We start from the raw sequence: 14,544 nt of genomic DNA on the forward strand, positions 1-14,544 counted from the left end.
AAATCATTAACTGCAGGTATAGAAATATGTTAACTGCAAACACATATTATGTTCACGACCATAGATCTAGTCCAAATCTCAAATATAGACAAATAAATCGTTAACTTGAAGGTCAAAATTTTGCACTTGAAGGCACAAAGATGTGCAATCGAAGCAATTTATGATACCAAAAAGGGAAGTTATTCAACTTAAATATTATTAAAGCAATTGCCTATACAAATCGTTTGTAAATCTCACAAATCCCATTAAAATTTTAGTTATAGATTATTGAAAAGAAGACAAAACATATAATAAATATTTGCCCACAATTGTGCATTTGAATGCATAAAAATATGCATTTGAATGTATAGAAATGTGCACTTAAAGGCCAATTTTTTTACACTCAAAGTTATAAAGAATATTTGCACTCAAAGAGAAAACTAAGTACTGCGACAGAACATATGCACTCAAAGAAGGAAAATATGCACTTGAAGAAAGAAAAAAAAATACACTCCAAAAAAAAAAAAAAAAAAAAAAAAAACATCTAAACTTACCTACTCAAAATTACAGCAATGTCACCACGTGTATTTTTAATTCTTCTTTATTTTGGACTATTAATTTGGACTAGATCTATGATTAAGATTTAATCTTATTTTTTACCTAAAGCCTTCATTCCCCCCCCCCCCCCCCCCCCCCCCCCCTCTCTCTCTCTCTCTCTCTCTATATATATATATATAAGAGCCCAAGAGAGTTAGGTGTATAATGGGTAGAAAAAATAGCGGTCAAATTTTTTAATCAAATGAATGGCTCATATTGATCAGATTTTAATTTTTCCTTGAGATTTTCTAATTTATCCTTAATGAATATAATTATCTGTTAACTTTTCCGTTAAATATTATCTTTTTCGTTAATTTCTGTTAGTTCACCGTTAACTTACTCATTGATTTCAACAAGAAAGGTCTTAGGTTCGAACCACATCTCAATCAAAGTTGACATAATTAGTACTTTATTTTACTCTTATTTTACTTTTGAGAAATAATTTCATGAACAATTCTAATATAATCTTGCTTTGATATACTTTACAATACTTATTTAAGAAAAACATTGGACATTATCCCTATCGCGTAATGCGCGTAAAAAACTAGCAACGTGACAACGAAGATGGGCATAAGAACAATATCTCCCCTATACTAATATTTGGGAGTTGCCAATTGCCCCTAAAAAATGGCACCCCTTATTAACCATTGATCTCAAATCATGTGGTTAAATTTTTTTGATATAACATTTAGATTTATTTTTGTTATCAAATGCCCTCAAATTTTGAGTGAATTACAACTTTACCATTCTATAGCTCACTTCTAGACAAAAATTTCTTTCACTTTCCCTTCTACTTTTTCTTTCTTTTCTTTCATGTTTGTATCTTCTTTTGAGGATAGCTCCGTGTGGCTATTACATTGTTACCATTTTTCCCTTCATTTTTTCTTTTTTTTTTGTTATTTGTTTTCTCTCTCCAAAATTGAAACCAAACCTATACATTTTTTTTAAACCACATATACATTTATTCTTCCTCATTTCTCTTCTTTTTTTTTTTTTTTTTTTTTTTTTTTTTTGTTTCAAGTCTCCTAAGCAAAAAATATCTTTTAACACTTGCGAGAGTCACTTTGTGTATATTTTTAACTGCAAAAAATCTTAAATACAGAATGTCAAAATTGGGTTACGAACCTGCAATAACATATTCGTTATGACACTGAAAGACATTATTATTAATATTATTTCTAAATATTATGATCGATCAGAAATTAGTTGTATGTATTTCTAACAGTATTTTTATGACTTGCGACTCAACCTCTGCATTCAAAATCACCTACATTTATTCAGAGAAGTTTATTCAACTTCTTGTGTCTGTTCTCATAGTTGAATCATTTTTCCTAGAAAGCACCATTGACTGCATGTCAATTGAATCATCAAATTTTCTTTGTCATATGTTCTGGGGTCAGACAAGTGGGAAGTGCATTAAATTTAATATATTTCTGTATGAACACAATTAGATATTCAAATTCCACCACAATCAAGAATAAAAAAAATTCTAAGAATGTTAACAAATTATTAGGTAGGAATTGGTCAGGATCAAAGGGAACGAGAATCTGAGGTAGGAAATTTTGTAGAGGGGTTGGAAAATAAGACAGAAATGTTCGTTGCTAAAATATCCAAATTTAGAGTTCGATGATGCAACATTAGGATTAAGGAAAGTGTGTTCCCGCTATTTGAAGAGAATTGAAAGTTTGGAAAAAATGATGACTTCTTCCTCCATTTCCCTGCAAGCTTTAGACGAAATTGATTGTTATCTTTTAGATCTAAATAATTGATCATTGTCTAATGCAATGTATACGATATTTTGTTATTAATAATATAATAATGTACTATTAATGTTTAATTTTTATTATCTTGTTCAGAATTATAATTATATCATGTTGATTATTAATTTTTTTTTATATTATACCATTTAAAAATTAGAAACCATTAATTTATCGTTGAGCATGACATTTCGCGCAAAGCACGTGCCTGCGACTAGTTCCCAATAATAAAAGCTAAATTAAAATAAAATGTTAAAAGAAAAAAATATAAGAACAATATTCCCAATAATTGTTTACGAAATTATAATACGCGGGTATATGTCCGTGAATCTGGAAAATGCCTTTTCTAAAGGTGAGAACGAAGATGCGCATTGTTTTTAAGACACGTGATTTCCATGATTTGCATTTCATATATAATACTCACTCCGTAATAAAAACTTGGAATAAGGGTCAAATAGGTCATCGAACTGCACAAGATAATGCAATTAGGCCACTGAACCTAAAAAATCAACAATCGGGTCCCTAAACTAACCAATTTCAAACAAATCTTCCAATTTGTAGGTTTCCAACAGGTTAACAGGTCATCCTCCCAAATTAATTATTTTTAAAAAAATAAAATTAAAAAATTAATTATTTAATTAATTAAAAAAAAAAAAAAAAAAAAAACAGAAACGGCCGGAGACGAAGAAACTTCTTCGTCTCCGGCCGGGGAGACGAAGAAACTGGCCGGAGACGAAGAAGTTTCTTCGTCTCCGGCCGTTTCTGTTTTTTTTTTTTTTTTTTTTAATTAATTAAATAATTAATTTTTTAATTTTATTTTTTTAAAAATAATTAATTTGGGAGGATGACCTGTTAACCTGTTGGAAACCTACAAATTGGAAGATTTGTTTGAAATTGGTTAGTTTAGGGACCCGATTGTTGATTTTTTAGGTTCAGTGGCCTAATTACATTATCTTGTGCAGTTCGATGGCTTATTTGACCCTTATTCCTAAAAACTTAGAAACTGAAACTATTTTTTATATTCAACTCGGGAGTCGGGACTCGTGATCTAAACCAATACAGCCATGATCGGCGGCATCGCAGTTCGGTTTCAATTCTAAATCACAGATTCACTTTTAAGAAAAAAGTAAATACCAATTTTTGTCCCACAAGTATTAACAAAATGATAGTTTTAGCTTATATGTTTAATTCTTACTAATTTTCATCCAGAATTATTGTTTGAGTACTAATTTTTATCCACAATTATTATTTTAGTGTCAAAATTCATCATGTCGATCACTCCTTTGTTTAAGATATGCTGGAATATGAAATTATTAAAGGTATTTTTGTCATTTTCAAATTAAGATCCCAATTTGAGCATGAATAAATGGATTTAAGCTTTAAGATCTATCACAATTCGTAGTTCTCCTCCTCAAATTAAAGTAAAATGAAGATGAGAACTGCGAATTGTGATCGATCTTAGAGCTTAAATCCATTTATTCATGCTCAAATTGAAATTTTAAGTTGAAAAGGACAAAAATGTCCTTAAAAATTTTTCAATTTCGGCATGTCTTAAATGGAAGGGTGATCGACATGATAAATTTTGGTACTAAAATAATAGTTGTGGATGAAAATTGGTACTAAAATAATAGTCGTGGATGAAAATTGATAGGAATTAAACATGTGGATCAAAATCGTCATTTTACTAATACTCGTGGGACCAAAATTAGTATTTGCTCTTTACGAAAAATAACAATTCGGAATCTTGTAGGAAGGTTTCGGAACTAAAAGTTATGATTTCAACCGTCAGTTCGAATCGAATTTTATTTTTATTTTTATTTTTGGAAATTATATATATATTTTTAAAATTTTAAAATAATTTAAACTTAACAATTAATTTTTTTTTTTTACAGATTTTTTCATTCTGAAATTTTAAAAAATAATTATATCAATTATTTAAACTTTAAATTTAAAATATTTAAAAAAAAAAAAAAAACACTTGGACTTACACTTAATTTTATCAAGATTAAATTGTCTGAATATTTTATCATATCAAAATTTCAATAAGAATCAAAGTCTATGTAATTATCTTACATTTTCTTTTGTTGTATCCTTCAAGAGGATTGACTTACTCAACTTATTTCTCAACCAATAATCTTCTTTTTTTGAAGGGACCAATCATCTTCTTTCATTCTCAAGTTGAGGTTGGTCATCATAGCCTACCTAAATTGAGCTAGATACATACTATTGGCGCGTGTTTTGGTATATACTATACACATGCTATTGTTTATGGATCTTAGTTGTCCTCATATATGAAGTAGGTATATTGCTCAATATATTATAAATGTATGAGTATATATGTTGGTGGGGTGGCCTAATTAGTAATTGGCATGGTAATATGGGGACCACCACTAGTTTTTCATTTTATTGTATTATTATGTATATATATTCAACATTTTTATAATACCGCGAATTATACGGAATATTTTTTTGTTAAAGGTACAAAAGATAAAAAGTACAACTTTGTAAATTAAATGATTTTATAGAACACAATTTTGTAAATTTTTCCTATATCATATTGTCTTTTTGTTGTGTAACAATTCTCAAAATTTTATATTTCCAAAAATCAAATTAAGGACATAACATAACATTCTCATGTAAAATGCTTAAATACATGACGTGAATTTTTATTTTTTATTTTTTCCTGAAAGTCCAACTTTACCGGCGCCTCTATTGGCTATTTAGGCTGATTCCAACAACATTCGGATTAAGTATTTTTTTTTTTTAAAAACAAAACAAAAAGAAAATACAACATTCTTATCAAAAGATAATGTCATTTTGGTAAATGGCTGTTTGGTTATAGCTGGTTGGGTTAATTAGAGGGTATAACTAGTTGATAACATTAGTAGATAGTATAAAATTGTTTAATAAATTAGATGTTAGCTGATAGTTATTTGGTATAATTTTTTTTAAAAAAATGTTAATTGAAAAAGTTGTTTTAAGTAGTTTTTTTGAATTTTAGCATTTTGGAGATTTACAAAAAAATAATTAACCAAACACTTATATTGATTTTTTAACAAAGTCAAACAATTAATATTTGTCAAATAAGTCAAAATTGACGATTAGCTAATTATTTTATCAAACCGGGCCAAAATAAAAGTTACAAGTTCAACTAGTAACGATAACGGCCTATTAATATTTTTGGTTTGAGCAGCTGAGCAGGTCAAGTAGGGTAACTGAGATTGCTTTACCTTACTGTGGTCTTTTGCGGGCAAGGTTCACAATTCAAAATAATAAATCTAGCCCATACGAGCTTAGCTCACTAATTCTGTAGATAATATTTGAGAGAAGAGACCAATATTCGAACCTCGACAGTGACAATGTAGGAATTATGTTCAAATTTGACAAATCATTTGTACACACCGACATTTGACTTTATCTTTTGAATCGAGTCACCGTGATTCTCTGTCGGGTCGGGATGTGGGGAATAAAAATAATAAATCCGTGACATATCTGGCAATCTGAACCATTGAAATGAAGGGCGGTGATTAATCTTCCACCAACCCCCAATTTTGAAGAGTCTGCCACGCCTACCAATCTCTTCTAAGTCCTCTCCCTCTAACAGTCTACACCCACCTACCAAAAATCCCTGTAGCTTCATTTCCCCCTATATATATCATCTTCCTCAGCTACCACTTCTCCCAGGACCTCTTACAAGATATCCTCAACAACCATCTCACAATCTTAGCAATCCAAGCTCTTTTCTCTCCTTCCTGTTCTTCGGATCACCTCAATTTCTGTCCTCTCTTTCAACACAACAATGGAGGGCGCCATTGAAAACGGCCACAGCAATGATTTCTGCATCAAGGTTGATCCGCTGAACTGGGAAATGGCGGCCGACTCATTGAAGGGCAGCCACTTGGATGAGGTCAAGCGCATGGTGGCGGAGTTCAGGAACCCGGCGGTGAAGATCGGAGGCCAGACACTCACCGTCGCTCAGGTCGCCGCTATCGCCGCCCGTGATAATGCCGTGAAAGTGGAGCTCTCAGAGGGTGCCCGCGCCGGCGTGAAAGCCAGCAGTGACTGGGTTATGAACAGCATGAACAATGGCACCGATAGCTACGGCGTCACCACCGGCTTCGGCGCCACCTCTCACCGGAGAACCAAGAACGGCCATGCTCTTCAGCAGGAGCTCATCAGGTAAAAACTAAATTTCTTTATACTTTTTATAATAATTAATGAAAATAATTTTAAACTTCATGTCAGAGTAATTAAGAATTTCTTAATATTTTGTTAATCCCATCACGAAATTAAAATAAATTTGTCATAAAGCTCTAATCTTTATATGGATTGCTGCAGGTTCTTGAATGCTGGAATTTTTGGGACTGGAACAGGGCACACACTTCCTCATTCAGCTACAAGGGCAGCTATGCTTGTGAGGATCAACACCCTTCTTCAAGGATACTCCGGCATCAGATTTGAGATCTTGGAAGCCATTACTAAATTGCTCAACCATAACATCACTCCATGCCTGCCTCTCCGTGGCACCATCACCGCCTCCGGTGACCTTGTGCCTTTATCCTACATCGCCGGTTTGCTCACCGGCCGCCCTAATTCCAAGGCGGTTGGACCCAACGGAGAGGCCCTCACCGCGGAGGAGGCGTTCAAACTCGCCGGAGTCAACGATGGGTTCTTCGAGTTGCAGCCTAAGGAAGGGCTTGCACTTGTGAATGGCACTGCTGTGGGTTCTGGCATGGCGTCTATGGTCCTCTTTGAAGCTAATGTTCTTGCGGTGTTGTCCGAGGTTTTGTCTGCAATTTTCGCGGAGGTGATGAATGGGAAGCCTGAGTTTACCGACCATTTGACTCATAAGTTGAAGCATCATCCTGGCCAAATCGAGGCTGCGGCTATTATGGAACACATTTTGGATGGAAGCTATTACATGAAGGCTGCACAGAAGCTCCACGAAATGGATCCATTGCAGAAACCCAAACAAGATCGTTACGCTCTGAGAACATCTCCCCAGTGGCTTGGCCCTCAGATTGAAGTCATAAGGCAAGCAACCAAAATGATTGAGAGAGAAATCAACTCCGTCAACGACAACCCTTTGATCGACGTTTCAAGAAACAAGGCCTTGCACGGCGGCAATTTCCAAGGTACCCCCATTGGTGTGTCCATGGACAATTCTAGATTAGCCCTTGCCTCCATCGGGAAACTTATGTTCGCGCAGTTCTCTGAGCTTGTTAACGACTATTACAACAACGGGTTGCCGTCCAATCTCACCGCCGGGAGGAACCCAAGTCTGGATTATGGTTTCAAGGGCGCTGAAATCGCCATGGCTTCATACTGTTCAGAGCTTCAGTTCTTGGCTAATCCCGTCACCAATCACGTCCAGAGCGCCGAGCAGCACAACCAAGATGTTAACTCCCTGGGTTTGATCTCTGCAAGAAAGACAGCTGAAGCTGTTGATGTGTTGAAACTCATGTCCTCCACGTTTCTGGTGGCGCTCTGCCAGGCCATTGATCTGAGGCACCTGGAGGAGAACTTGAGGAACGCAGTGAAGAACACAGTTAGCCAGGTGGCCAAGAGGACTCTCACAATGGGCGTCAATGGAGAACTCCATCCATCAAGATTCTGCGAGAAGGACTTGCTCAGAGTGGTGGACCGTGAATACGTTTTCGCCTACGCCGATGATCCCTGCAGCGCAAACTACCCATTGATGCAGAAGCTCAGGCAAGTCCTGGTAGATCACGCCTTGCAGAACGGCGAACACGAGAAGAATGTGAGCACATCAATCTTCCAAAAGATTGCAGCTTTCGAAGATGAACTCAAGGCACTCCTGCCCAAAGAAGTGGAGGGAGCAAGATCAGCCCTTGAGAATGGAAATCCTGCCATTCCCAACAGAATTACCGAGTGCAGGTCTTATCCTCTGTACAAGTTTATCCGGGAAGAACTCGGAACGGAGATACTCACCGGAGAGAAGGTCCAGTCGCCGGGAGAAGTGTGTGATAAGGTGTTCACAGCGGTGTGCGATGGAGGGATCATTGATCCATTGTTGGAGTGCCTCAAGAGCTGGAATGGTGCTCCTCTTCCTATCTGTTAATTATGCATGTTTTCCAATTGGTTTTCAATTTTTATTTTTTATTTTTGGGTGTTGGGAGCTATCCTCCAACATGTGCTCTATGTGGTTAAAAGTAAAATCATATTGTAATGTTTGGGGGATGGTTCTCTATAACTATGTTTGTAACTTTGTATGTTGTTTTCTCGTAAAGATAAATGACAAGTGATTGTTTACCACTTTATTTTAATTTCTATTAGGTTTGATTATATTTTTTACTTTTGACAAATAACTTGAACTTGCAATTAAAACAGTAAAGTGTTACTAACAACATCATAAAGTGCACTCGTCATATGTATAAGTGCAATGAACATATACATTTTGTATATTTGCTTAGTTGCTATAGTGTTAATAATTGCTCTTTAAAGTTAAAGTTATTTACAAAAATGTATGACTTTTTTTTAAAAGATTCACTTTGTAGCTTTGCTTAATTTCACTCTATTGTGTTGAAAGTTGCAACTTTTAATGTTACAAGTTGCACTTTATAATGAGAGTTATTTACAAAAATGACACTGTGATTTTTCTCTAATTGCTTCATATCCATTAGATCTTTCTAAATGGACAGTTCTGGTTAGTTTTTAGTTCTCTCTTAGAGTGGTTCTCACACGAATGTGCCCCACATATATATGCGAGAGACATATACAATACACGCAAAGTGTTTTAGAGTGGTTGCCAACTGCCAACTGCCAACTGCCAACTATTATTTCTTGTTTTTCAATTGTTCTTTTAAAATAATAAAATAAACAAAATCTCATAATAGTCCTTAATTGTCAAATGAGCCAATAAAAGACTCAAGAAAAAAATAAGAATAATTACAAAATAAATAAAAATCATCCATTGGAGATGCTCTTATGGTCATTCATGAATTATTTCATGACATTTTTGCAACATCCTTAGCCATATACTCCTTGTCAAGTCGGGTTGATTCATTTATTGTTCTCATAGATTGTTACTTATGACTTGTCCCAAGATGTTAGTTTGTGATGCCACTATATATTAGACGAAACACTAAAATAATAGAAGTTGACCATGATTGATTCGAAATTATTATACTATCAATTTAATTATTACGGAGTATTTTTTTTCAAAAAAAATTAATTATTCGAGAATGTGGTTATTATTTAAAACAAAAAAAAAATAAAAAATAAGTGAATATTAACAAAGCTTTTTCGAAAATAACCCATATCCGATTTAAAGTGAAAATTTTTTATCAATCCAATTGTATTTTACTTACTTAATATTGGGTTAACCTGTTTTCAAAAAAAAAAAAAAACAAAACAAAACAAAACAAAAAAACATTGGGTTAACCAACTGACACTTTAGAATTCAGTTGTGAAAATGAGTGGAATTTATACCGTAATAGGTAGGTAGGTTAGCCCAAGCTAAATTACTTTTTTTTTTTTTTGAAGACCCAAAGCTAAATTACTAAATTAGCAATTTTGTCACAGTTTGGGTAGTGGGCACCCACTATTTTTCAGATCTGAAATCTGAACCGTACCCTCAATTAGCATCAACGACAAGAGTGCAGGGCATGCAATTATATATAAATGCGACTATAGATTCCTTTTAGCACATTTCAAGCTTTGGCCAATTTCGATAGCGGCTGCAAAATCAGGGAAGATATCAAGCATGGAGTTCGAGGGAATTCTATTGGGGATGGGAAACCCACTGCTCGATATTTCTTCAGTTGTCGACCATGATTTCTTAAACAAGTAATCTCTCCTTCACCCAGATCTTTGATCTCCCATTCCCACATTATTGGGCTGTGCTTTTTCACTTTTTCACGCTCCATTTATGTAAAGATTGTAGCTTTTTGTCAGTGTTATAGAGCTGAATTGTATGATGTATTGTTTATATTCAAGATCTGTCAGAATCGTGTGGTGTTTTGTTTGCATATATCTGAATCTGGTGTGTGTTTTCCTCTTATGATCTTGCTCTTTCTGCTGATCTTGATTTGAATAGTGTAGTTTTGACTGTTTTTTTTACCAATGTTGTTGATACAGTATTTTGTAACCCTTCTTTTTTCCACCGACAGGTATGAAATCAAGTTGAACAATGCAATTCTGGCAGAGGAAAAGCACTTGCCTATGTATGTATTAAGGCTGTTTGTTTAGTTGGTTTTCCCATTTTTGCTAGGCCCAATACTCTCTTGAATAGCAGTCTGATGATTGTCTTAGAGACTTTATGTGTGCTGATAAAAAAATTGTGTGTTCCCTATCAGGTATGAAGAAATGTCATCAAAGTACTCTGTTGAATACATTGCTGGAGGTAATTTTGCCATTATGCTCTCTATTTGAAGCTTTGAGTACTTGTCATTTTGTCAGTCTGTGTACTGTCCTTTGTTAAAGATGCTTGTGGGTTTTATTCACATGAGATGTTCATTGTTCTTTCATTGTAGGTTCAACTCAGAATTCGATCAGAGTTGCTCAGGTATATTAACGGTTTCATTTTGAACTGTTTGAGGTGTGATATATATTAGAGCCTGAACATGATTATGGTAATGCATTTGCAGTGGATGATTCAAAAACCAGGTGCCACCAGTTACATGGGTTGCATTGGAAAGGACAAATTTGGGGGCGAAATGAAGAAGCATGCAAAAGAAGCTGGTGTTAATGTAAATATTCTCACTCTTTTGCCCTTTCTTTTGGCAACTCTTCTGCCTATTTATATCCTTAATTAAAACTTGTGCATTCAATAATCATACTATCATATTTTCATGGACTCGTGGGCCATGGCCTTATTGGCGCTATGTATCTATTGCACTTTGCTCGGGTTGTTTAACTAGAATATAGAGAGAATATTAAAGGGAATACATTACTGATAATGATGTTTATGTTCTTTTCCATGGGAATTGGGATGTGTTAGGTTCACTATTATGAGGATGAGAATACTCCGACAGGTACTTGTGCTGTTTGTGTGGTGGATGGAGAAAGGTCAGTCCTCAATACATTGCTTGCCTTACCTTGGTTTTAAAATAAAACAGATGAAAGAACATGTTTGTACCAAAAAAAAAAAGTATACACTTGTTCTTAATGTCAAATTTAGGATCATAATAGATTGGGTTTTGTGTTACTTAACATGCTTATTGCTTTCTATGGGATTAATAAGATCATGAATATACTACACATGCAGGTCACTTGTTGCCAACTTGTCAGCTGCAAATTGCTATAAGTCGGACCACTTGAAAAAACCAGAAAATTGGGCATTGGGTATTTTTCCTGTCATTCAACTCCTAGATTGTTTGAGTTAATCATTAAAAGCATTAGGCTAATGCGTATTTGTCTATAGTTGAAAAGGCCAAGTACTACTACATTGCTGGATTCTTTCTCACCGTTTCCCCAGAATCCATTCAACTCGTTGCTGAGCATGCAGCTGCAAAAAACAAGGTACTTGGCTTCGGGTTGTAACCCCTTTGTTTTTGTTTTTTTGTTGTTTTTTGTTTGACTTCAGGATGAACAAAATCAATGAAATTTTCATATATATGCAGGTTTTCATGATGAACCTTTCTGCACCATTTATATGTGAGTTCTTCAAGGATGTACAGGAGAAAGCTTTTCCGTAAGTCCAATGCCTTATTGCTTTAAGTAAGGCCTCATTGAGAGGTAGAAAAGATATTAATGTAACGTTGCTGTTTACGATGTTCAGGTATATAGACTATGTCTTTGGAAACGAGACAGAAGCCAGAACTTTCTCCAAAGTTCATGGTTGGGAGGTAACGTTTGTTGGAATCATATTTTCTTCATCTGTTTAAATTTTCTCCTCCATCTCCCCAGTTGCACTGTTTTTATTGATCAGACCGACAATGTCGAAGAAATAGCGCTGAAGATCTCCCAGTGGCCCAAGGCATCTGGAACGCACAAGAGAATTACTGTAATCACCCAGGGTGCTGATCCTGTTGTTGTTGCTGAAGATGGGAAAGTAAGACTGTTCCCCGTTACACTGTTGCCAAAAGAGAAACTTGTTGACACCAATGGTGCAGGTATGTGATCTGCGATGCTTCTGGTAGTTTCAATTACATATTAAATCTGTTGGGCGGAGGCCGGTAAAGGGCCAAGTTCAGCGGCTAGGGAGATTGTTGGGCAGAGGCCAGTGAAAAGGCTAAGTCCAGCACCCTGCCTCTTGAAAATGTGACAGTATAAAGAAATAAAGTTGCGCCTTCTCTACCAGTTATAGCTTTTGGCGTAGTAGTAAGTGCTTGATCCTAACAAAATCCACTACCAGAATGGTTAAAGCCTATAAGGAAGAAGACGAAATAATCATGTTTGTTTGTTTTTTTTTTTTTTTGGGGTCGTTATCGTGCTATGTTGGTAAACTAATCAAATGATGGTTTGGCTTGATATAAAACGCTTTTTTACTTTAGATATGAACTTGATGAGGGAATTTATTCACTTGTAACCCGACACACGAATAGATTGAACATTTACGCTTTGCACTTGTGTAGGCGATGCGTTTGTTGGAGGGTTCCTCTCGCAGTTGGTCCAAGAAAAACCCATTGCAGACTGTGTTCGAGCCGGTGTTTATGGTGCAAATGTCATAATCCAGAGATCTGGCTGCACCTACCCTGAGAAGCCAGACTTTCAATAGGCACTTCAAAATTTCTTTCTTAATCCCAGTTTTCCTAAAAATTTTCATGTTCTATTCATTAGGGTTGCTTTCCTATCATCTTTATACACTTCTCACTCCAGCGGATTTCATAATTGCCATTGGAATTCTTATTTTTGTTGATTCTGCAATGATTTACAGTGGTGATTATTAATTGCTTTGCTTGCGGCTTGACGTAATTTGTTAATCCAAAACATGATGATGTCTATTTCTATATGGAGAGTATTATATATTGCAAGCATTCTTCTATAGAAATGTATTGTAAGTTTTATAAAACTCTGCCCTATTTGATTGGATATTTTAACCTCTTAATCAATTCATAGTATTCAATGATTATAAGCTGAATGAGGAGATCTAGGAAAAAAGACCATGTTTGATAACATAGTTAGCTTATCAGCAAATCTTGACTTATTTTACTATTATATTATTAGACTTGGTTAAATAATCAATATAAGTGTTTAATTAATTAGTTTTTTGTAACAACTTATTGTTCTAAAATGTTGCTCAAAGTAATTTTGCTTATAATCAGTTATCAGCTAATAATTAATTAATTTTTTTTCGTATACTTTCTCAACCTACTTTACACAAAGAATCAATAACACCTCCACCGAGGCTCGAACTCACAACCTTCCAAATGAAAGTCTAACCCGGATACCATTAGACCACATAGTCCTAGTACTAATTAATTAGTTTAACTAATAAATACTACTCCAAACAGCTATTAGCTAATAGCTAATTTATCAAACATCTTTCTAGAATTAGCTAATGTTATCAACTAGTTATACCCTCTAATTAACCAAATCAATTAACAGCTAACAATCATTTACCCGACAGAGTCATAACACTACTAAACCCTTTGTCCCATCTACGAGCTTGATTGAAATTATTTATAATTTAATTTTGTATAATATTAAATTTAATATCAATATTTAAATTTTATATATTTAGCAACTACTTTAACTAATACCTTTCAAAAAAAAAACTAATAAACGAATAAATATGAGATAAAATTAAAATGTATATGTTTAGCAACTATCAGTTGGTTTAACTAATAAATAATATCTGAAAAGTAACTGTTCAAGAACATGGAAACGCTCTCGACCCAACGGTCGATCGAAGATCAGGATCTCTTGATTCGAAGTACGAAAAAGCCAAAACGGATCGCCGGCGACCAACCAAGCCCTTTTGGAGGATTAGTGGAGCCATGCGGGAGTATGGAAGGGGTGGAGTTTGTCCTAGAGACGCTGGCAGCGGAGCAGATCCTAGCGCATGAGACCTAGGTGCCTCGCCGAACGTACGCCGAAAGCGTGTCTGGTCGATCCGCAGTAGCTCAGCTGTCGTCCAAGGGCCGGGACGAGGAGATCGATGCCCATGCAAGCGGCGTAGAGGAGGAAGACGAGGACCCTCTTTGTCCTACGATCCGCCTAACACCGGAGGAGGAGGCGATGATCCGTGCACCATGGAGGACTTCGCTCATCATCAAGGTCATGGGGAGGAAAGTGGGGTATGCTT

The 14,544-nt window shown here is 35.2% G+C and overlaps 2 protein-coding genes across 2 annotated transcripts; both read left to right on the forward strand.

Annotated features, from left to right (window-relative positions):
* The first annotated feature begins 5,940 nt into the window (after positions 1-5,940).
* On the forward strand, positions 5,941-8,620 carry LOC109148811 (phenylalanine ammonia-lyase). The gene is made up of 2 exons (XM_019296553.1): positions 5,941-6,512; positions 6,672-8,620. Exons 1-2 carry the CDS (start codon positions 6,133-6,135, stop codon positions 8,413-8,415), a joined length of 2,124 nt encoding a protein of 707 aa, XP_019152098.1. The 5' UTR covers positions 5,941-6,132; the 3' UTR covers positions 8,416-8,620.
* A 1,367-nt stretch (positions 8,621-9,987) lies between these two features.
* On the forward strand, positions 9,988-13,246 carry LOC109148884 (adenosine kinase 2-like). The gene is made up of 12 exons (XM_019296643.1): positions 9,988-10,142; positions 10,466-10,519; positions 10,652-10,698; positions 10,829-10,860; positions 10,943-11,044; positions 11,296-11,363; positions 11,563-11,639; positions 11,719-11,816; positions 11,918-11,988; positions 12,076-12,142; positions 12,226-12,409; positions 12,872-13,246. Exons 1-12 carry the CDS (start codon positions 10,060-10,062, stop codon positions 13,012-13,014), a joined length of 1,026 nt encoding a protein of 341 aa, XP_019152188.1. The 5' UTR covers positions 9,988-10,059; the 3' UTR covers positions 13,015-13,246.
* The last annotated feature ends 1,298 nt before the right edge of the window (positions 13,247-14,544 follow it).

The sequence above is a fragment of the Ipomoea nil genome, unplaced genomic scaffold, assembly GCF_001879475.1.
Source record: "Ipomoea nil cultivar Tokyo-kokei standard unplaced genomic scaffold, Asagao_1.1 scaffold0268, whole genome shotgun sequence".
In the NCBI taxonomy this organism is placed as follows: Eukaryota; Viridiplantae; Streptophyta; class Magnoliopsida; order Solanales; family Convolvulaceae; genus Ipomoea; species Ipomoea nil.